Raw genomic sequence first — 24,181 nt, forward strand, 5'->3', positions numbered from 1 at the left:
GTAGTGTTCTTATTTTCTATTTAATTGTTGCTTACTGGCTTTTTATTTTCAAAAAAGTTGAGACAAATGTTAGGAGTGTTGCTCTTGCCACGATTGTTGGCCAAAGTAATGGGAGTTTTAAATTCTTACTACTTAACAAACAGTTCTATAGGATTACAGTATCTCATGCTGGAAAAGACTGAATCCAAATCCTCCTCCATTTCCAAAGGGTTGTCTGTCCTGTGTGTTCGGAAATCATGCGTATTAATGTTTGAAAGTCACTAAGTGTTGTAAGTTACTTTTAATCATATATTCTATCCATTAAGCCTGTATGAAGACCATAGTGAAAAAAAAATCAATCCCACTTCTATTTAAATGCATTCTTAAAATATTTGAAGGGCTCTTTTTACCCCACACAAGTTAAATATCCCTATTTTCTTTGATCATACTTTGATATTTTAACTCAGTTTACTATCTGTATATACCATGCATGACCACATGATTACTTTTTCCTCATTTTCCTTTATTTTGACTTTACAATTTTCCACGTTCCAATTTTCCATCACTTTGACTTTACAATCTTCCACTTTCAAATAGTTATGTTCATTTGTAATCTAATTTGCATTTTTTATTTTCAAATACTAAAAGTGACACAAAAAGGGAGTGGGCATTGTAACAGTGGGTTAAGCTGCAGCTTGGGACACTCAGCATCCCTAGAGTACTGGCTACTCTGCACTTCTGGTCCAAGCTTCCTGCTAATGTGACTGAGTTGGCGAATGATACCCCAAGTACTTGGGTTCCTATCACCCTTGCAGGAGACCTGGATGAACTTCCTGGCTTTTACCTGCCTCACTCTGGCTCTTGCAGGCATTTAGGGAGTGAACGAAATGAACAGATGGATGGACAAATTTGTCTCCCTGTCATTCTGCCTTCCAAATATAAATAGTTTTAAAAAGTCACTCTTCCCTTTAAAAAATATATATATATATTTATTTATTTGAGAGAGAGAGGTCTTCCATCCACTGGCTCACTCCCCAGTTGGCCACAATGGCCAGAGCAGTGCCAATCTGAAGGCAGGAGCTTCCTTGGGGTCTCCCACATGGGTGCAGGGACCCAAGCAACTGGGCCATCTTCGACTGCTTTCCCAGGCCATAGCAGAGAGCTGGATCGAAAATGGAGCAGCCAGGACTCAAACCAGCACCTATAGGGGGATCCAGCACTGCAGGCAGCCGCTCCATCCCCACCCCACCCCCCATCCTTTCTATCTTGTTTGCACATTTAGAGGAAACCTATCTGGTTCCTGGTTTATCCTTTCTTTTTGCATAAATTCTTTTTTTTTAACCTGAAAGCATGCTGTATTACATAGTTTGTTACAACTATATGACTATACCAGTTTCTTCAATTTTTGTCTTATGTGGGCAGTTAGATCATACCCAGTACTATGCCATTACAATACTATAATTGAATAATCTTGCCTATTTGCGTTTTTGTGTTTGGAATGTGTATTCAGGTAACTTCCCAGAAGTAGGATATGACTTTTGCTACGTATTGCCAAATTCTCCAAAAAGATTGTACCAGTTTCCCCACCAGAAACGTGTGAGTGCCTGCTTGCACATACATTGCCAACATAATGTTTGTCATTTAAGTTTTTGTCAGTTTGATGGCTGAAAGCTAAACATGGCATTTCCCTTGTAAGTCTTGGTTTGCATCTCACCTAAGAGTGAGGTTGAATATTTTTTCACAAGTTTAAGGGCATTTAATGTCTTGAGAATACTAAATCATGTCATTCTCATTTACCACTGGGTTTTGTTTCTCAAATTATGAAAATTTACGTAGGGGGCCGGCACTGTGGCGCAGCAGGTTAACGCCCTGGCCTGAAGCGCCGGCATCCCATATGGGCGCCAGTTCTAGTCCCGGCTGCTCCACTTCCTGTCCAGCTCCCTGCTATGGCCTGGGATAGCAGTAGAAGATGGCCCAAGTCCTTGGGCCCCTGCACCTGCGTGGGAGACCCAGAGGAAGCTCCTGGCTCCTGGCTTCAGATCGGCACAGCTGCAGCCATTGTGGCCAATTGGGGAGTGAACCAGCGGATGGAAGACCTCCCTCTCTCTCTCTGTGTAACTCTCTCAAGTAAAAAATAAATAAATCTTAAAAAAAAAAATTTACATAGGTCCCTGATCCTTTTGGAGTATATTCTTAAAACATTTGAGATACAGATCTAATTTTAGTTAACTGATATCTTCATATTATATCTTACTAGTCAAGGGTAGTCTTCATTGTGTCTTTCAGGAATATTTTTAAATCTTCGTATACAGGTTTTTCAAATTTGTTAAATTTCTTCCAAAGTATTTAGGTTTCTTTGTTATTGAGATGGGGTTTTCTTTACTATTATTTGCTAGTTTTTGTTTCTTAATATAAAGGCAGTTTCTTTGTATTCTGTATCTTGCCACTTTAATGTAGGTTTATTTTTTGTGGTTTTTTTTTTTTTTCATGTGGTGCTGTCACTGTTAACATTTAAATGCTTTAGGTTTGTTTAAACCATTTGAGGCAAATACTTCCATTACATTGGTATCACCATTTTAAAGAGAGAGAAACTGGGGATTAGAGAAGTAGGGAACTTTCTTATATCACTTTTCATTGTTTATTTTTTCATTCTTTTCTCTCCGCTTTTTGATATGCATAATTTATCAATATATCTGTAAGAAAATATTTATTGATTTTTTGAGAGTCAAGACTTAGAGAAAAAAAGATAAAAATATATTGGGGCTGGCACTGTGGCGTAGCAGGTTAACACCTTGGCCTGAAGTGCCGGCATCCCATATGGGCTCCGGTCCCAGTCCTGGCTGCTCCACTTCCAATCCAGCTCTCTGCTATGGCCTGGGAAAGCAGTAGAAGATCGACCAAGTCCTTGGGTCCCTGCACCCACATGGGAGACCCTGGAAGAGGTTCCTGGCTCCTGGCTTCGGATCAGCACAGCTCCGGCCACTGCAGCCATCTGGGGAGTGAACCAACAGATGGAAGACCTCTCTCCATCTCTCTGCCTCTCCTCTCCTCTCTCTGTGTAACTGACTTTCAAATAAATAAATAAATCTTAAAAAAAAAAAAAAAAGACTTACAAAGAAAACAAAAATAAATAAAAAGGGAAAAATATTGGGGCTGGTGCTGTGGTGCAGCAGCTTAAAGCCCCAGCCTGCAGCTCCGGCATCCTACATGGGCACCGGTTCAAGTCCTGGCTGCTCCTCTTCCAATCCAGCTCTCTGCTATCGCCTGGGAAAGCAAAAGATGGCCCAGACACACCTACATGGGAAACCTAGAAGAAGCTCCTGGCTCCTGGCTCCTGGCTCCTGGCTCCTGGCTTCGGATCAGCTCAGCTCTGGCCATTGTGGTTATCTGGGTTGTGAACCAGTAGAATGGAAGCTCTCTCTGGCTCTACCTCTCTGTAACTCTGCCTTTCAAATAAGATAATTCCAAAACAGCACTGTGTCACTGGGTCTTCACATGGTGAAAGGCACAAGGGTAAATGGGGCCAAAAGGACCTAACTGATTTCCTTTAGCCACTCTATAAGGCACCATCAGTTCATGAAGGTGGGGTCGTCATAACCTCAGCAGTTTCCATAGGCCTCACCTCAATACAGCTGCTCTACAGACTACATTTCAGCATGAATTCTGGAGGGGACACAAACATTAAAACCTTAGCGGGCTTTACTGCAAAACAGTTCACACTGTAAAATTTAGAATCCTCCTTGAGGAAAAAATCCAACAAACAGTACTACTACAAAACTTCAGGTGACAGGCTATAAAACAAATGTTTAAAATAGTTGAAACTGTCTGCGTGACTGGCATTGTGGTACAGCAGGTTAAAGCTCTGTCCTGCAGTGCTGGCACCCTATATGGGCACCGGTTCAAATCCCAGCTACTCCACTTCCAATCCAGCTCTCTGCCTGGGTCTGGGAAAGCAATAGAAGATGGCCCAATCCTTAGGCCCCTGCACCCATGGGGGAGACCAGGAAGAAGCTCCTGGCTCCTGGCTTCAGATTGACTCAGCTCCAGCTGTTGTGGCCATCTGGGGAGTGAACCAGTGGATGGAAGACCTCTCTCTCTCTCTGCCTCTGTAACTGTCTTTCAAATAAATAAAATAAATCTTTTAAAAAAAAATGACATAGAAAAGAAGCAAATATGGGACAACTCACTTTAAAAAAGAGAAGTGAAATTATTTTTGCTGCTTGTTCAACAAACTGACAGATTTATAGGATCAGAGAAGACAAAGGCTTTTACAAATGCACATGCACCAAACATCAGATATAAAACCTTTGTTAGGAAGCTGGAAGGCTAAAACAGGTTTGAAAGGAAGAATCACTAGCAGGAAGCATCATGCACAGACAGCTTATACCAATGCTCTAAAAACAGTAGCACCAGAAGAAAAACTACCCTGAAAGTTAGTTTGCTCTAAACAAGCAGTTTAAGTAACCCTGTAAAATTCTGCAATCTACCATGGCTTTTAATACAATAAGCAAATTAAAACACAGGTCAGAGGGTAACTCTATTCATTTTGACTGATAATGTATGCGTTTCAGTGCCTAATGGCAGGGAGTCGAGTTGCTTAGCAGCAGTTATACTAACAAGCAGGCAAAAGGAGTTAAAGTCCTGATTTGAACAAGACGCCCAGTTTGTGGAAGTCATCTGATAACAAAACAGTTCAAGTTTCTAAAAATGAGTTGTTATGAATACAGAAGTCTCCTTTCCATGGTAGCATTAAAACTGCCAAATTTTTGGAAACTTAACTGTTTCTACATGAAAGTGACATAACTGTACAAATTTAAATTATCCACCTTTGATAGTTATTTGCACCATATTTAATTTCATAGTAAGATTATATTTAAGATTAATGCTTATTTTTTTTTTTGTAGAAATTATTTATGGGGCCAGTGCTGTGGCATAGTGGGTAAAGCCACCACCTTCCATATAGCCGCTGGTTCAAGTCTTGCTTGCTCCTCTTCCAGTCCAGCTCTCTATTGTGGTCTGGAAAAGCAGAAGATGGCCCCAGTCCCCTGCACCCGCAGTGGAGAAGATCAGCACAACTAGGGCTGTTGCAGTCATTTGGGGAGTGAACCAGCAGATAGAAGAATGCCTCTCCATAACTCTACCTTTCAAATAAAATAAATAAATCTTTAAAAACTATTTATATATTTTATTTGAAAGGCAGAGCTACAGAAAGAGAGGGAGAAGCAGAAGAGAATGAGATCTTCCATCTGATAGCTTACTCCCCAAATGGCCGCAATGGCCGAGATTGGGCTAAGCCAAAGCCAATCTAGAGCTTCATTTGGGTTTCCCACGTGGGTGCAGGAGCCCAAGTACGTGGGCCATCTTCTGCTGCTTTCCCAGGATCATCCGTAAGGAGCTGGATCTGAAGTGGAGCAGCGGGGACTCAAACCAGCACTGAAACAGGATGTCAGTTTTGCAGGCAGCACTTAACCCAGTGCACCACAATGCAGGCCCCAAGAGTAATAAACTTAAAGTGTTACCCCAATAGCTTTTTTTTTTTTTTTTTTTTTTTTTTTTTTGACAGGCAGAGTTAGAGAGAGAGAGACAGAGAGAAAGGTCTTCCTTTGCCGTTGGCTCACCCTCCAATGGCCGCTACCGCCAGCACGCTGCGCTGATCTGAAGCCAGGAGCCAGGTGCTTCCTCCTGGTCTCCCATGCAGGTGCATGGCCCAAGCACTTGGGCCAACCTCCACTGCCTTCCCAGGCCACAGCAGAGAGCTGGACTGGAAGAGGAGTAACCGGGACAGAATCTGGCACCCCAACCAGGACTATAACCCAGAGTGCCGGCGCTGCAGGCAGAGGATTAGCCTAGTGAGCCATGGCGCCAGCCCCCAATAGCTATTTTTAACATGTAGTTCCCTTTCCCTTTAACTTATCAAATAACAAATAAGTGACTTATGAACTGAAAATAGTGAGAGGCTCAATTCCAAAATTTAGACTTTTAAACAAGATTCAACATTTTTTATTTACATTATTTATGACATACATTAATGGTCTTACACAATTAACTAAATCTAACAATGGTGAGAACGGAATATAAAAGACACAATTCAAAATTTTTATCAGGTGGAAATACTTTTTCACTAACTGAAAGGTATGATAAATGATCAGCCATTAACAAGTTATGGGCTATATCAATTCACTTCTTAAAATTGAAAGTCAGCCACACAGCTACTAAAACAACTGGAAATTTGCAAATGCAAATATAACATATAGGTATAATGCATGCATGGCTATCACATTTAATCTTTGTCCTTAAAGCCATTTTTAAAGTAAACTGGAATAAGCATCTTAATATATATACATGAAGGCACATTCTTTGCTTGTGCTTTAGGAATGATTTACATATGATCCATCTTAATTTTATACTTATAGCTTCTAATAACTAAAAGCTTAATTTTCACAATTATAGCTTGAATGGTAGTTTCCTAGAGAGAAATGTGGCATCTCCCCAGTGTTATTTGGGAAATCAGAAAACGCTTAAAGAGGTGGGAACTTAAAAATCAAACACATGAAATAATACAGTTTCCAGATAACATTTATGAATAATTTATTTTCAACAATTTGGTGGGATCATAATCAATTTCTTCAAGTAGTATATTGTAATGAGCACTGCACTGAATATTCTGAAATTATTTGACAATTAATACAGTATTCACAGGGCCACTGCAGATACTCTCTACTGCAGTTTTCAAACAAAATTAAACAATTAAACATGATACAAAAGCTGAAAACATAGAAAAACTAACTTGTTCATTCTTCAATGAAAGAATGAGATCCTTTTCTTCCCCCTCTTTCACACATTTTCCTATGTATCAAGGAGAAATTTTCCATGAACAGTGTTTAATAACAATATTCTTTTCTCATGGTAAGTTTACTTGCCTTGAAAAGATAGTACAGTAAGGCTTCAATAGGCATTTCATGCATTTTAATGGCATTTTAAAAAGTAGCTATTCATTTATGGGTTCCCCATATAGATAAATATATTGTGCAAACTTGATTACAACATGTAACTCATTAAGTGCTTTAAAACAAAATAAAGAATCCCTGACTTAGAAGGGGTTAAAAATAAATAGTAAGCCAAGAATCACAGATGTAAAGCATTTAAAAAAACCGTAATATATCTATAAATCCTATTGAAATGCTTTATATTTTTTCTTTTTAATCCATAAACAGTGTGAGTGAAATCACAGAACCTCTATATTTTGAGAAGAAAAACCAAAGGTCCAACCTTTTCAACTCAAAATATATAATGAAACAATGCCAAAATGCAAATGAAACTGTACAGCTTCCAATTTAGTACATTTATAAACATTAATCCACAAAAGGTATACCATGATAAACCACTGCCATTAAGTAGATTTTTTTTCAATTTCTTTAGAGAAAATGGACTTTTCCTATAGAACCCACTGGACAGTGTTCAGATTGTTACATCACTAAGCCCAGAGCCTTGACATATCAACTCTAAGCAGACAGTCACATGGTATTGTAAACAAATGTTCTCTGAGTTTAGTATATGAGATGTCTCTTCCTTTCATTTTCATAACTATATTCATTCTGCTTCTGAAATATGTGCTACCTCTACTTCCACAGTTTGAATAGCTTCTGCAACTTCAGAGAGCTTCTGTCCCTGCTGTTGTGCCAATACATAATTAACTACTTGCATAATACTTTGGTCAGAAAGTGTAGATACTGATGGACACTCTTCGGTGGCTGCAACTGCTTCGAGAGCTTCCATTGTTTCTCCTGTCACCACTACAGTCTCAAGTTCTTGAGGACCACTACTTTCCTGTTCCTGCATGTCTGTTGTTAAGATACTAACAGCATGTTCCACTTGAGTTCCTTGGTTATGAAACTGAAGGGTATCTTTTTCCAGCATAATTTTGCAAGGCACATAGTCTCTGTGGAATTTAGTCATATGTTTACGGAGTGTCCGAGCATCTATGTAGGCTTCACTACATACAGGACAGACATAGGGCCGTTCACCAGTATGTGTTCTGACGTGGCGTTTGAGAGATCGGGCATCAGCCCAAGCTACTCCACATGTTAAGCACTCAAATGGTTTAACTCCTACGGAAAAAAAATAATAATAATAAAACAAAAAGTGGGGTATGTGTGTGTGATGAGGTACAAGTACCAATGTATTTAAAATAATTTTTTTTAAAAGTACAGCATACATCAGCCATTCTATTTTCACTATGGCAATCTCTCATTTAGGACAAAGCTTGCCCTTAGAATAAAGGTCCGGCACCATAATCTCGAAAGATGTCATATGTTGTACGAACAGATAAATTTGAGTCTGCAAGTATAATCTCATTTTTTTCATCAAAGCTATCCTATAATCCTAGGATAAGCAAACAGAGCCTTCAAATTTAGTTCAGTCTAACAATGTTGATATAAAATTATGCTCACTAAAAAAGGAATCCATCTTTATAAATAATTAAGGTACTTGGGTTTACAATCAGCTCTGTCACTTGAATATATCTTTCAAGATTTGGGATTAAGTTCTTACTGATGAAAGTGGGATAATAGGCAACAGGGCTGATGAAGGAAAAAAGTCACTACTAGATTTCTTTTTATAGAACATTACACATACATAAAATAAGCGTAGTTACCTTCATGGTTGTTCATGTGTCTCCTATACTCTCTCAGCTGAGTGAATTTTCTCCCACACTGTTCACATACTCGTTCCAGGTTTTGCTTTGCTCTTCCTTTTTTCCCATGGGTAGCTTTCTTTACATGCCTTCTGAACAAAGCTTTTTCATAAAACTCTTTTCCACATATATTACACCTAAAACAGAAGAAAAGACCTAAATTTTGTTTTGTAAACCACTACCAGCCATAAGAGCAGTTGAAGTACATATATGTGTATGTGTCTCAATGTATATCTCAATTAAGTTCAGATCTTTCTCAAATTCACCCACCTGTAAGGCTCAGTGACAGAATGAGACTTCACATGGGAATACCAATCTTTTTTCCAACTATAGCACTTGTCACAAAATTGGCACTGGAATGGCTTCACACCAAGATGTTTGTTCATGTGCTGGCGAAGATCTCTAGCTTCAAAGAAACTTTTTTCACATCTGTAATAAAGTTCAATTACCCAAATGGATCATCTTATTTCTTTAAAACAAATTTCTAAGGATTCAGTATATTCTTAAGGTTCCTAGATCTCAATATAAAACAAAAAATCTCCCAGTCATTCCAATCTTACATCAGGGTTGCAGGACTGTAAATTAGTTTATCTCTGCAGCACTAGAAATGTTTTAGAAAACACTCATGGAGAGTTCCCAGAATCTTATAGAGGGAATTTGTTGCCCATCTCTCTTCCTCTTGCATCTGATCTTCCTCTTTACATCCTATTCATATGCTTTCTCATTCTCTGGCCATGTGTTGAGGGTTAGCTTCACCATTGACAGTAGGAATGGAACAGTGACTCAGGCCAAAGCCAATCAGAACAAGGCAATCACCTGTCACACTGATTGACTCAGGGATATCTGAATGATTTAACTTGATTTAAACCTCAGGGTTCATAGAAATCACCAGAAGAAAAGCCTGACAATTTGGGAGGTGAGAGGATATGGGGCTGAAACCATTGCCATTGCTCTGTCCATATGAAGCCTGAGAGAAACCAAGTGCTAAAGAATTGGAATGCAATTTACATTCAACTACTCAGACATTTAGACTTTATCTTTCATTCAAGACAGCTTTGTGGGGTCGGCGCTGTAGCACAGAGGGTAAAGCCACTGCCTGTAGTGCCAGCATCCCATGTGGGCACTAGTTTGATGGAGAACCTCTCTCTCTCTCTGCTTCTCTGTAATTTTGCCTTTCAAATAAATAAATAAATAAATAACTCTTTATTTAAAAAAAAAAGTCTTGGTAGGGTTTTCTTTCACTTAAAAAAAAAAAAAAGTACTAATAGGGCCCAGCACTGTGGCGTAGCAGGTAAGGCCACCGGCTTCAGTGTCGACATCGCATATGAGAGCTAGTTCAAGTCCCGGCTGCTCCTCTTCTGATCCAGCTCTCTGCTATAGCATGGGAAGGCAGTAGAGGATAGCCCAAGTGCTTGAGCCCTGCATCCACATGGAAGACCCATAAGAAGCTCCTGGCTTCGGATTAGCGCATCTCCGGCCATTGTGGCCAACTGGGGAGTGAAACAGTGGATGGAAGACAGCCCTCACAAAAACAGTCTACAGACTGGCAAACTATCAGAATCAACTTTCACTGGGAATTTTAAGAAGTTGAAGTTTACAGTGACCAGGCAAATGTTTTATCAAAAACAAACAAACAAACAAACAAACAACAACAACAAAAAAACTGCTGAATCTCTGGTAGAGAGTTTTATGGCTTTTTCAAGTTTCCCTGGCCTGAGAGCTCAGCATTAGCCTTAAAGACAACAGCCTGCATTTCCAATATCGATTCCTAGCACTGTAAGGACTTCTTGGTTATTCTGCCCTATCTGGCCTATCTGGTGGCTTTCTGGAAGAGTTACTCTTAACCTTTATTTCTCCTCTATCTCCTAGAGCTTAGGGTTGGAGGTAGTGAGTTTGATGAAAACATTTAGAGGCAAACATATTAACCACAGCCACTTGGGGCCAGGAATTAAGTTTTGGGCAAATAATACACCTCAGCCAAAAACAAAAAAGAAACAAAACACAAAACTGACTAAAATCATGAGTAAGCTGAAACTAGAGGTTAATATTATCTTCAAATATTTTCTTTTGAAAATAACTTTCAAATAAACTAAGAACATAATGAAAGCATTTGAATGATTCAGATATTTAAATACTTACTGAGTACAATGATAGCCTCGAACCTCAGGCTTTGGCTGATGTTTCTTTAAGTGCTTGCTGAGTCCAGAGCCTCTATGAAAAGACTTTCCACAGACTGAGCAAAGGTACTTGGACTCACCTATAAAAAAGAGAAACCATGCCACAATTCAACAATCAAATCCTCTTCCAACAAAATTCTTTGTGTCATATTTTGGAAGTTATTCTATAAGGAGACACAGAAGGCACAGCATTTGGCAGATATCTTCCAAGAACCCACTATATCAAACCCATATTTCCTCTCCACAACCATAGGACTAGCAAAGGCTACCTATGCAGACAATACGGCAAACTTGATAAGCAATAGATTACAATAGTAACAAAGTTGCATATAAACTCTAGACCAAGTATCTACCTTTCATCAGCCGTTCCTACATTCCTGCTTTAAAGCATCTGAAAGCAAGTATACATGGACTAAAATTTCTAATGAAATTATAAGCCATTTACCATGGTGACATTCACATCTGCCGCATCGTTTCTCTTTTTAAAACAATGACCATTTCTTGGGGCTAGCGTTGTAGCGTAGCAGATGAAGTCACCACTTCCAGTGCCAGCATCCTATGAGTGCTGGTTTAAATCCCAGCTGTTCCACTTCCAATCCAGCTTCCTGCTAATGCTCCTGAGAAAGCAGCAAAAGACAGCCCAAATACTCGGGCCCCTGCCACCCATATGGGAGACCAAGATGAAGTTCCAGGCTCCTGGATTTTGCCTGACCTAGTCATAGCAATTAAGGCCATTTGGGGAGTGAACCAGCAATGAAACACCTATCTGTCTCTCATTTTGCCTGTATACTAATAAATAAGTAAAACAATGACCATTTCTTTAGATGTCTGGATCTCAATTATGCACAACTTAGAAGTATTTTTTCTGTATGTAAGAAAGCTCTAAAAGTTTAGTTTCATCAATTAAAAAATTGTACACACAGTATATCAATATCATAACCATCACTATATCTAATTTGATATAATTACAACATAATCAATAGTAAAATAATGATGTAAAAATGTACCACAGCAAGTTGTCTATATGCAGTAATGTACTGCATATTTTTTTAGAAAAGAAGAAAAAGAAAGGATTTTGATTTTTATCAAAAGATGTATATGAAGAGGCAGATCTCTTTATCCTATTTGAACATTATACAATGTATACATGTACCAAGATACCACCAGGTACCCTATAATTTTTGTGTATCACTTCAAATAAGTAATTATGTCAATATAAATTTCTCATTACCTGTGTGAATACTCTTATGTTCTTGAAGACTACGTTTGGTCACGAATGACTTAACGCAAAGTTCACACTGGAACTGCTTTTGTGACTGATGTAGACTTTGGTGTAATTTTAGACCATGCTTGTAGATAAAAGTCTTTCCACAAACCTAAGAAAGACAGAGGTGTTTACATCAGTAAAACACAAAGAGATGGGTGCTGTGCCTGAAGAATGAGGACAGAGAAACTAGGATATTAAATAAAAATGTTATTTAATTTACATTATAAATGACAAAATAAAAATCAAAGCCACAAATGCCAAATGATGTTAGCTAAGTGAACCCTCCTCTGATTCAGTACTTTAAAAATGTCACACATGTCAAATTGAGGAGTTTCTTTCTACATGTTTACCGTTTCATCTTTCATAACTATACATTTGTTCCCCTTATTTCAGATTTATTAATTTATTTGAAAGGCAGAATTACAGAGAGGCAGAGGCGGGGGGGGGGGGGGTGTCTTCCATCCGCTGGTTCACTCTCCAGATGGCTGTAATGGCCAGAGTTGGGCTGATTCCAATCCAGAAGCCAGGAGCTTCCTCCGGGTCTCCCACGTGGGTGCAGGGGCCAAAGACTTGGGCCATCTTCCACTGTTTTCCCAGGCCATAGCAGAGAGCTGGATCGGAAGTGGAGCAGCCGGGACTTGAACTGGCACCCATACAGAATGCTGGCACTGCAGGCGGTGGCTTTACCCACTACGCCACAGCGCCAGCCCTACCCTTATTTTTAGTTATTTGAAAGGTGGGGCATAGGGGAAGGTAGGGGAAGAAAAGGGGTAGGGCAAGACAGAGAGATAGATCTGACATTAACTGGTTCACTCCCCAAAAGCTAGCAACAGCTGGAGTTGGGCCAGGCCAAAGCCAGGAGTCCAGAACTCTTATCTGGGTCTTCCCTAGAGATAGCAGAGACCCAAGTACTTAAGTTATCACCTGCTGCCTCCTAGCAAGAGTATTTGTAAGCAGCTGTAATCACAAGCAGAGTCAAGCCTTAAACACAGGGACTCTAATATGGAAAGCAGGCATCCCAAGTAGCATCTTTACTGGTGTGCACAACTGCTTGCCCCCAGAATGCACATTTTGAGTAGTGTACACTGTAATACTTGATATCTAACTTACGAATAAAATGATGCTTAAGACTTGGCTTCAAAATAACTGGGGGGAGGGGCTGAGCAGTGAGTGATATTATACCTAACACATATTTGACAATGAGCCCCCACTAAAGAAGTAGGGTGAAAGATACAAAAAGGTTCATCCCATTCCCCTAAATTCTATTCTCAACAAACATCCTAAACAGATTCTTCTCAAACAACAACTTCAGACAGCAAATTAAAGAATGCCAGAGGGAATCACCTGTGATACAGGCAAGAAACTTGAAGTTATAAATTCCCCTGCCATTTCAACAAGAGTGAAGGTAACCCCAGAATATATAGCAATCAGTTTCAACACACCATGGTTAAGCCCCAGCCTTCCTTAAACCACCAAGTAAACATTATGACTGTAAAAAAGACAATTTGTTTGAGGAGATGAGAACTCCCATCCACTGGTTCACACCCAAAATGCCCACAACGACCAGGATTGGGCCTTACCTGGCATGCATGTGGCTTTACGCCTGTGTGCTTTAACATATGTATTCGAAGTGAATATAATTTAGGTAATGTCCTTCCACATATGGAGCATATAAATTCTCGTTTGGTTCTGCCTTTCTCAGCTGATGTTCCTGATGCCTCATTAGATGTGGAATTGGATGACGATGACGTGGGTGCATCTTTTCTGGTATGTCGAATAAGATGCGCTCGTAAGGAGGCACTGTACTGAAACTGTTTTTTACACAACTACAAGAAAAAGTACACAAAATGTCTGAATTTACTTCCACTACAATATTAAGCAAAACTTGACTCATACTTCAACTTGGCTTTTCTCAATTACAACAAATCAATAAACACATATATCCTACACAAATGTAAATTACTTAGCATTTATTTTTTACTTAGATCAATTTCAGTGTTTACATTATGGTGTAAATGTTATTACACTTAAGCAGTATTGTACATACTATGTTTTTTTTCCTTTCTTGCTGTTTTCTGTTTTGCTTATTTCTCTTTATATTTATTACTAACTCATCACTGAGCCCTTCTCTCAATTGTCCATGGAGAGGAGATTTAAAACATTTAATTGTAAATCTCTGTCAAAGCATTATGTCCTGTTGCAACCAGAGCAGATTGTTCCCTTGTTTGGCAGGCAGCTTCATACTGGGATCTCCCTCCACCACTGTCGTGATGAATTCCTTACTCGTTGTTGAACTGAATGTCACGTTTCCTGTTTCCTCATGCCTTCTCACATTTTAGTGGAAAATGTCTGCCAACTCCCTTTAAGAAAGGAGGTTTAACAGGTAAAGTTTTGGGGGCGGTCATTGTGGCACAGCAGGTTAAACCTATGATGCAGGCATCCCACATGGGTGCCAGTTCAAGACCAGCTGCTCCAATTCTGATCCAGCTCCCTGCTAATGTGCCTGGGAAAGCAGTAGAGGATAGTCTGACTACTTGGGCCCCGGCACCCATATGAGAGACCAGAAGAAACTTCAGGCTCCTGGCTTCAGCCTGGCCCAGTCCTGGCCAGTGTGGCCATCTGGGGAGTGAACCAGTGGACTGAAGTTCTCTCTCTCCCTTGTTTCCTCCCTTTCTCACAATCTCTCTGTTAACTCTGCCTTTCAAACAAATCTTTTACAAAAAAAAAAAAAAAAAAAAAGGATAAAGTTCTTGAGACCATGCATGCATATCTCAAACACTGGCATTCCACCATCATAAATAACTGATAGTTTGACTGGTTATATATTTCAACTTAGAAACATATCCCTTCACTGTTGCTAAAAAGCCAAAAGCCATTCTGATCCTTTTCCTCTCTATTTACAAGATTTTCTCAGAGCAGGTGTTGGTTATGCCACCACCTGTGATACTGGTATCCTATATGGGTGACAATTTGTGTCCTGGCTCCTCTCCTTCCAATCCAGCTCCCTGCTAATGGCCCGGGAAAAGCCGAAGAAGATGGCCCCAAGTATTTGGGCCCTTGTCATCCATATGGGAGACCTGGTTGAAGCTCGTGGGTTTGGACTGCCCAGCCCTGGCCATTGCAGTCATCCAGACAGTGAACCAGCAGATAGAAGACCTTTGTCTCTTTGTCCCAGATTCTGAAATTTTGCAACAGAGGCAGAGAGACAAACAGAAAGAGAAATCTTCTATCTGCTAGGTCAGTCCCCACATGACCACAACACCAGGGCTGGGCCAGGCTGAAGCCAGAAGACTGGAACTCCACCAGGGTCTCCCACATGGGTGGTAGGGACCCAAGTAACTATGTCATCTTCCACTGTCTTCCCAGGCACATTAGCAGGGACTGGTTCAGAAGTGGGGCAGTCAGACTCCAACTGATACTCACATGGGATGCCTGCATATAAGGCAGGGGCTTAACCTGCTGTACCACAATGCAGGCCCCTAACATGAAAACTTCAATACTATAGTTTTGAAATTTTTTTGATTATTATATTAATTTCTTTCTCTCCACATTCTCTGAAAATATTACTGGAATACTGGACATTTTGTACCAAATCCCTAATTTTATTTTACTCCCATTTTCTAACCTGTCTTTTCACTGTTTTCTGGAAGATTTTAGTCAATTACATTTCTCAACTTCTCTGATATTTTTATCTGTACAGATGTTCCTTGACTGTGATAATGGCTTTATGTTTAAATAAATTCAAGTCAAAAATATTCTAAGTCAAAAATTTATTTAATATCCTGAAAAACCCATCATTAAGTGGAACATCTGTAAGTTGAACCACCATTAGTGAGGTACCATCTGTGTTGCTAAAAAATTTCCATTTCCTGGCCGGCGCCGCGGCTCACTAGGCTAATCCTCTGCCTTGCGGCGCCGGCACACCGGGTTCTAGTCCCGGTCGGGGCGCCGGATTCTGTCCCGGTTGCCCCTCTTCCAGGCCAGCCCTCTGCTGTGGCCAGGGAGTGCAGTGGAGGATGGCCCAAGTGCTTGGGCCCTGCACCCCATGGGAGACCAGGAAAAGCACCTGGCTCCTGGCTCCTGCCATCGGATCAGCGCGGTGCGCCGGCCGCGGCGCGCCGGCCGCGGCAGCCATTGGAGGGTGAACCAACGGCAAAGGAAGACCTTTCTCTCTGTCTCTCTCTCTCACTGTCCACTCTGCCTGTCAAAAATGAAAAAAAAAATAAAAAATAAAATAAAAAAATTTCCATTTCCTAAAAAATACTTCCATTCAATTAAGGTGGCCCCTTTTAAAACAGAATACACAGGCCCCTCAGTATCCAGGTGATCAGTTCCAGGACATCAGTGGGTAACAAAATTCACCAAGGTACAAGTTCTTTATATAAAATAGCATGGTTTCTGCATATTAACTATGCACCTCTTCATGTATATATATTTTTTAAATATTTATTTAATTATTTGAAAGTCAGAATTACACAGCAAGAGGAGAGGCAGAGAGAGAGGTCTTCCATCTGATGGTTCACTCCCCAAATGGCCACAATGGCTGGAGCTGCGCCAATCCGAAGCCAGGAGCCGGGAGCTTCTTCTGGGTCTCCCATGCGGGTGCAGGGGCCCAAGCACTTGGGCCATCCTCTGCTGCTTTTCCAGGCCACAGCAGAGAGCTGAATCAGAAGTGGAGCAGCTGGGTCTCGAACCAGCGCCCATACGGGATGCCGGCGCTTCAGGCCAGGGCGTTAACCCACTGCGCCACAGTGCTGGCCCCTCTTCATGTATATTTTACAAGCAACTCTAGAATACTTAAAATACCAAACACAACGTAAACACTACATAAATAGTTGTTATATACTGTATGTTTAAGAGAATAACAAGAATTATGTATACGTTCAGTATAGATGAATTTTATCTGAAGCTGGCCAAATATGCAGATACTGAACTGAAGGATAAGAGGACACAGAGAGCTGAAAGCATCTATTACTTGTTTTAGAGAGGGAACTTTTTCATTTATTATTAATGTAAATCATACTCCGTGAGCTCAATTTTTCTCTTTAATCTTGGATTTGTCAAAGGTACTTGTTTTCTTGAAATCTTCTGATAAGAGTTTGATGATCCCTGATGTCTGTTCATACTTCAAAATAAGAACATTAAACAACTAATTGGAATTTTCATCTAAGTGTGTTTGTGTTTGGGTTTTCATGCACATGTTTTAGTCAGCAGCATCTTTAGGTCCTTTGCTACTGGTCATCAGATTCCTCATCTCCAAAAAATCTTTCTGTTTAGTGTTAAGGGTCTGGCTAATAAGATCCTGGGACTTGAGTAAGGAAAGAGAACTGGAAAGGTCTAGATATTCACCACGTATGCTTTTCATTTCTCCCCATTTTAAGTATAATACCTCAACTTTCACTGTCAACAGCATTCCCCAGAGCAGTTATGGTTTTATCTTTTCCAGAGAGTAGAAGGATCTTCAACTTAGGAGACAGAAAGTGGTGGATTTAATTGCTCTGACTTTCAAGGTAACTTGAAAGTACCATCAATTCTGGCGTTTTTGGTGGTTCTGCAATACAATTTGGGTTAAGTCTTAATTTCTCTAAGAAAATGAATCCTTTCAATTTTGCTGAATCACTTGATTTATTAGTATTCAGAATTTAGCTGCCAAGATTTCTTCTCCTTGCCCTTTTATGAGTTTATGTTTTTGAAGTTACACTTTTACCTTTTATCAAAAGGAAGTCACCACCACTGACTAAGGGAGGCCAAGTAAATGACTTGCAAACCAGAAGATGAATCTTATAGCAATGTAAGAGAAACAGACATAGAAACAATACAAGTGGCAGAGTAACAAGCAGGTGGTAAGCTGGATTCTACTTCTTAATGAGGTCACTGTCATCCTCAGTTAGCTGTCTGGATACTTACGGGACATTTGTAATCTCTAGCTCTTTCATGTTTTAATGTGTGTGTTATAAGGGCGTATCGTCTCTGAAAAACCATTCCACATTCCCCACATTTATGAGACACCTCTTCAGTGCTCTCTTTGGCATCCCTTTTTGGCTGTTTCATCTTTTTTCCTCTTTGAACCAATTTCTGGGCCACCTAGTTAAGAGACAGATAACAATCTAAGTAGATACACTGAGTCAAAATATTTCAAATCCACATTACCTTATTAATATTGGCATTTAATAACACCGAGTCGCTGTCCTGAATCTGTCTCCCCTCCCAAATAATTTCCACCACAGGCATAAGTTTATAAATAGAATGCTTTCAATCTAAAGCTACAACTACAAAGGTCAACTCTTGACATCATACCTGTTGAACCGCTGACTTGGGAATGGCCTTCCGTTTCTGCAGTTTTTTTTCCATGCCCTTGTGTAGTCGAATATATCCTCCTTCATTCACAGAACGCTGCCGAAGCCTGCTCCTGTAAGTGTCATCATCGGGGCCAATGTCTGTCTGTGCTGTCAGTGCACTTGGATTTTCCTGATCTTCTAAAGGCTGATGAACATTCTGTACATGTTTTGGAATATCTTCAGTACAGTTATCTTCAGTTAATGTATCATTTCCCATGTCACTGTTCTCTGGAGGGCTACTGATAATATTCTCTCTTGAAAGTTTACAAGGCATATTAGAAACTGTGCTATCTTCTCTGATGTTTGAAGTTTCTAGCTCTGTAGGGTTATTTTTTGTTACTAAATCAACACATTCGACTTCAGAATGGGAATCAGATACACACCCCACAGATGATGGAGCAGCTCCAGCCTCTGAAGAAACCTGGGGACCAGGCTGTCTTCCCAGCTCTCCATTCTGTCCAGCTTCAGGCAATTCTCCATTTATCAGTAGCACAATTTCACAATCCTCAAGTCCAGTAGAAACAGTTGTTGTAGTTCCCTCACTGCTAGCCGCAGGAGGCGCTGTACTTCCATTCTGTTCTGGTAAGTCCTGGGTAGATGCTACTGTTTGTACTTCGCCCTTCTTATATACTGTTAGCTGCTTTTCCTCCATTAGTTTATGCACACTTTCACAAATTTCTAAAACTTCTGACATGAAAAGATGACGAGCTAAGATAGCGACATCAGCCATGCTACAGAAGTCAAAACTTAGCACAGAAGTATAGGCAAATTCCAGTAAAGGAAGGAAACTTGCCTTACAAAAACCTGTATGAAACAGAAAGGTAGGGACAAAAAAGCCAATCATCAACAAATCAGCTTGTAAGAACTATTAACATAGATTATGACATATAAAATTTAATAAAAAGGCAAATATGACCATTCATCCTGCCCTAAATCTCTTCTGGATCTGCTTTCTGTTCTAGTTACTTATTAAACCTTGACTAAGTCACTTCTACAAACCGAGCTTCTCAATAACTAATAAAGAAAATAGTGTAACTTACTACCTCAAGAGTTGTTTTACGGGGCTGGCACTGTGGCTTAGTAGGATAAGCCTCTGCCTACAGCACCAACAGACCATATAGGTGCCGGTTCAAGACCTGGCTGCTCCATTTCTGATCCAGCTCCCTGCTAATGAGCCTGTGAAAGCAGCAAAGGATGGTCCAAGTCCTTGGGCCCCTGCACCCACATGGGAGACCTGGAAGACACTCCTAGCTCCTGGTTTCAGATAGGCTCAGCTTCAGCTGTTGTACCCATTTGGGGAGTGAACCAGCAGATGGAAAATCTCTTCTCTCCCTGTCTGTAACTTGCCTCTTAAATAATTAAATCTTTAAAAAAAAAAAAAGTTGTTGTAAGGCAGTTATTTTCAAACCATATTCTTTAGAACCCTTAATGTTCCTTAAATTCCACTCAAGAAATAGCTGCTGAACATGCAGAATAGGAAAAAGGGGTGGGGAAGGGAGTGTGTGGGCAGCAAGTGAGCAGTCAGGGTTAAACTAACTTGTGCCCTACCTAACCTCACTTCAGTAAGTACAGATATATATTTTTGTAACAGCAGCTAAAATGAAATTTTGATCGAACAAAGTGTTCTAAGAATAAAAAAAAAAAACAGTATAAGGCAGAAGTCAGTGAATTTTTCTTCAAAAAGTCAAATGATAAATAGTGCAGGCCATAGGGTGTGTGCTGTACTGTACAGGTCAAAAGCTTATGAAGATGAAAGGGTGTGGCTGTGTGCTAATGTGATCTTGTTGACAAGAAGGAAGGGAAGAGGATTCTCTCTTGGGCTATAGCCTGCCTATCCTGGATCTAAGGAATGAAATACTTAAAGACAGGAGGGATTACATTCTTATTTTGTTTGGGAAAATAAGGCCAGTTTATATCACTTCCAAGTGTTCAGTCCTTCACTTTCAAGAGCAATTTTTAATTCTTAATATTTACATGATTCAAAAACCAGAAGGTTTTTTATAGCTTTCTAGTTTTTTTTTTTTTAAGATATATTTTATGTATTTGAAAAGCAGAATGACAGAGAGAAGGAAAGAGCTGTTTTTCCACTGGCTAGCTCATTCCAAAAATGGCCACAACACTCAGGACAGGGCCAAGCTGAAGCCAAGAGCCAAGTACTCCCATCTGGGTCTCCCATATGGGTGGCAGGGCTCAAGCACTTGGGCTGTCTTCCACTGCTTTCCCAGGCGCATCACCAGGGAGCTAGGTCAGAAACAGAGCTGCTGGAACTAGAACCAGCACTCATATGGTATGCTGGCATCACAAGCAACAACTTAACCCACTGCACCACAACACCAGTCCCAGTTTCTTTGTTATAGTCAAGCAAATATTCTTATTTTCCCTCCTTACATAGGTGCATTATATACATACTGTTCTGTACCTGTTTCTCTCATTTAATAATTTATCTTAGAAATGTTTTTTAATATAGAGAAAACCAAATCAAAGTTTAAAAACTCAAATTTGCTGTGTCTCACTTTTGACTTAAGGTATGTAAAATTTAAGTTGGCAGATGAGGGATGGACAAGTATAAAGAAAACCTTTTAACTGTGGATATGTTAGGAGTAAGGTGGAACACTGAAGAAAGTACATTACCAATACTACCATCAACCATCATAGCTATTTCACACATTCCTAGGAAAGCTGACAATTAAATAGGCTAAAACTATATTAATCCTGGTACAAATTACGAGACCAATTTAGGCTTGATAAAAGAATATTTCTTAATTGGGTGGGCACTGTGACACAACTGGATAAGCCACACCATGGAAAGCCTACATCCCATATTGCAGTAGCTGATCTGAGTCTTGGTTATTCTATGCTTCTTATCCAGCTTCCTACTATTGTGCCTGGGAGGCAACAGATAGATGGCCCAAGTATTGGGTTTCATTCACCCACTGGGATACCCAGATGAAGTTCCTGGATTCTGGTCCAGCTCTGGATGTTGTGGGCATTTGGAGGGTGAATCAATGGATGGAAGATCTCTCTTTTTCTGTCTCTCCCTTTCTCTATGTCACTCTGCCTTCCAAATAAATCTTACTGAAAAAGAATCTGTAGGGGCTGATGCTGTAGCACAGTGGGTTAAGCAGCTGCTTGCAATGCCAACATCCTATATGGGCACTGGTTCAAGTCCCAGAGGCTCCACTTCCAATCCAGTTCCCTGCTAATGTTCCTAGAAAGGCAGTGGAAAATGCCCCAACTGCTTGGGCCCCTGCACCTATGTGGGAGACCCAGAAGCAGCTCCTGGCTCTTGGCTTCAGCCTGGCCCAGCCCTGGCCATTGTGGCCATTTTGGTAGTGAATCAATGGATGGAATAACTCTCTCTCCCTTCTTCCCTCCCTCTCTTCCCTTTTCCTCTCTGTATCTCAGCCTTTCAAATAAATATATTTTTAAAAAAGAAAGAAAACTATGGCCAGAGTAGCAGCTGACATGGCTAATCCTCTGCCTGCGGCGCCAGCACCCCAGGTTCTAGTTCCGGTTGCTCCTCTTTCAGTCCAGCTCTCTGCTATAGCCCAGGAAGGCAGTGGAGGATGGCCAAGTGCTTTGGCCCTGCACCCGCATGGGAGACCAGGTGGAGGCACCTGGCTCCTGGCTTCAGATCAGCACAGCGCACCAGCCGTAGCAGCCATTTGGTGGGGGGAGGGGGTGAACCAACAGAAGAGGAAGACCTTTCTCTCTGTCTCTCTCTCTCTCACTGTCTAACTCTGTCAAAAATAAATAAATAAAATAAAAAAGAACTACAAATCACATTGAATTTGTTAAAAATTAATTTAAAAAGAAAGAAAACTAGAGATCTTCTACATGACAATGTGAATATAGTTAAAACTACTGAATTGTATTAAAACGTCATTAAGAGGGTATATTTTGTTTTCTTCACAATTAAAAAACTTTAAAGTCTCATCTCGAAAGACAACAATTACTGCAGATATAAAATTATGACAAGGACTTTAGACCTAGTAGTATGTTCGCTAACACTGACACTTTACGTAGTTAAAAGTATTTTTGAAATACTTTCAAACATACTCAGTGCCATGGTACTAAGATTCAGAGTACCAAAATTTTCCCTGAATGGCCATGACCATAAACCAGGCTTCATTTGTTGATTTGCTGAATATACAGCACTATAATGTCTAAAAAAAAATCAAGTTGAGAATTTAAAGTGGTTTCAGATCAATAATATTCCCAGCATCCAAATAATCAAATGTTTCATCTGTGGAAGACATCTTTAACCCAACTCAACAATATTTCCTGCAAACTTCTAAACATAATAACCAATGTACACAGTTTAAAAAATAAACAAGGCACCATAAACAAAAGCTAGCAGAAACAGCCCAAATCAAATCAGAAAAATTTGAAGTAATGTTATTACCTGGTAAAGGAAACAGACTGAATAAATTTTCAGAATTTTCCAGAGTAAATCAGAAGGAAATAAAATATACGAGGGAAGATTAAAAGACAAGATAAATTGGGTATCTAATTTCAGTTTCAGAATGGTAGAAGAAAGAAATTAGGTAGGATAATTTCTAGTAAAGAATGTTTCTCAACAGATGAAAGACAACAATCCACATAATTAAGAAGTCTATTTCCACACAGGATTAAGTCAAATATATTCCTAACAGATTATAAACAAAATCCAGAAGGACAATGTTTAAGGAGACTTCAAGAGCATAAAGATACCAAGCAACTGAAAAAATATGGAAGAAAAGATACCCCAGGAAAACCACAACAGTATTATTCACAGAGCTGACGTTGTGGCATAGCAGGTAAAGCTGCCACCTGCAATGCCAGCATCCCATATGGGTGGCCAGTTCTAGACCCAGCTGCTCCATGTCTGATCCAGCTCCCTGCTAATGGCCTGGGAAAAGCAGTAGAGGATGGAACAAGTCTTTGGGCCCTGTACCCACTTGGGAGACTGGCCCAGTACCAGCGATTGTGGCCATAGGGGGAAAGAACCAACAGACAAAAGGTGTCTCTCTCTCTCTCTCTGTAACTCTTTCAAATAAACAAATCTTTGAAAAAATAGCTACTACATAATGATAAAGGATGTTTTATCATGAATCAATAACTCTAAACACACAAGAACCTAACAGCATGGCCTCAAGATATAGAAAACAAAGATTGAAGAAATTCTAATGAGAATCAGAAAAATGGAGTACCAACAGACAGAGTACACAAAATAATCAGTAAAGATTATTTTATTGGAGGCAGGTGCTGTGGCATACTGGGTTAAGCTGCTTGACTGCACTGCTGGTATCCCATATGAGTGCTGGTTCATGTGCTAGCTGCTCTGCCACCAATCCAACTCGTTGCTAATGTGCCTGGGAAAGAAATGGAAGATAGATAGTCCAGGTCCTTGGCAACTTGCATCCACATGGGTGACCTGGATAAAGCTTTGCCTCCTGGCTTCAACCTGGCCCAGGCTTGGCCATTGCAAGATATAGGTACTGTCAAAGACTTCTCGGAAAATACCCCAGAAGCACAGGCAGTCAAAGCCAAAATTAACATTTGGGATTGCATCAAATTGAGAAGTTTCTGTACTTCAAAAGAAACAGTCAGGAAAGTGAAGAGACAACCGACAGAATGGGAAAATATATTTGCAAACTATGCAACTGATAAAGGGTTGATAACCAGAATCTACAAAGAAATCAAGAAACTCCACAACATCAAAATAAAAAACCCACTTAAGAGATGG

At 40.1% G+C, this 24,181-nt stretch overlaps 1 protein-coding gene across 1 annotated transcript in view; it reads right to left on the reverse strand.

Annotated features, from left to right (window-relative positions):
• Positions 1-5,949: 5,949 nt before the first annotated feature.
• Positions 5,950-24,181, reverse strand: part of ZBTB11 (zinc finger and BTB domain containing 11) — a 38,827-nt gene continuing 20,595 nt past the window's right edge. The window contains exons 4-11 of the mRNA XM_002716730.5: positions 18,413-19,257; positions 18,023-18,199; positions 13,696-13,941; positions 12,080-12,224; positions 10,811-10,928; positions 8,942-9,100; positions 8,633-8,808; positions 5,950-8,087 (exon numbers count right to left, since the gene is read on the reverse strand). Of these exons, the coding sequence (XP_002716776.1) occupies positions 7,570-8,087; positions 8,633-8,808; positions 8,942-9,100; positions 10,811-10,928; positions 12,080-12,224; positions 13,696-13,941; positions 18,023-18,199; positions 18,413-19,257 (2,384 nt within the window). The 3' untranslated portion in view covers positions 5,950-7,569. The remainder of the gene's footprint in view (positions 8,088-8,632; positions 8,809-8,941; positions 9,101-10,810; positions 10,929-12,079; positions 12,225-13,695; positions 13,942-18,022; positions 18,200-18,412; positions 19,258-24,181) is intronic.

This window comes from Oryctolagus cuniculus, chromosome 4 (genome assembly GCF_964237555.1).
Source record: "Oryctolagus cuniculus chromosome 4, mOryCun1.1, whole genome shotgun sequence".
In the NCBI taxonomy this organism is placed as follows: Eukaryota; Metazoa; Chordata; class Mammalia; order Lagomorpha; family Leporidae; genus Oryctolagus; species Oryctolagus cuniculus.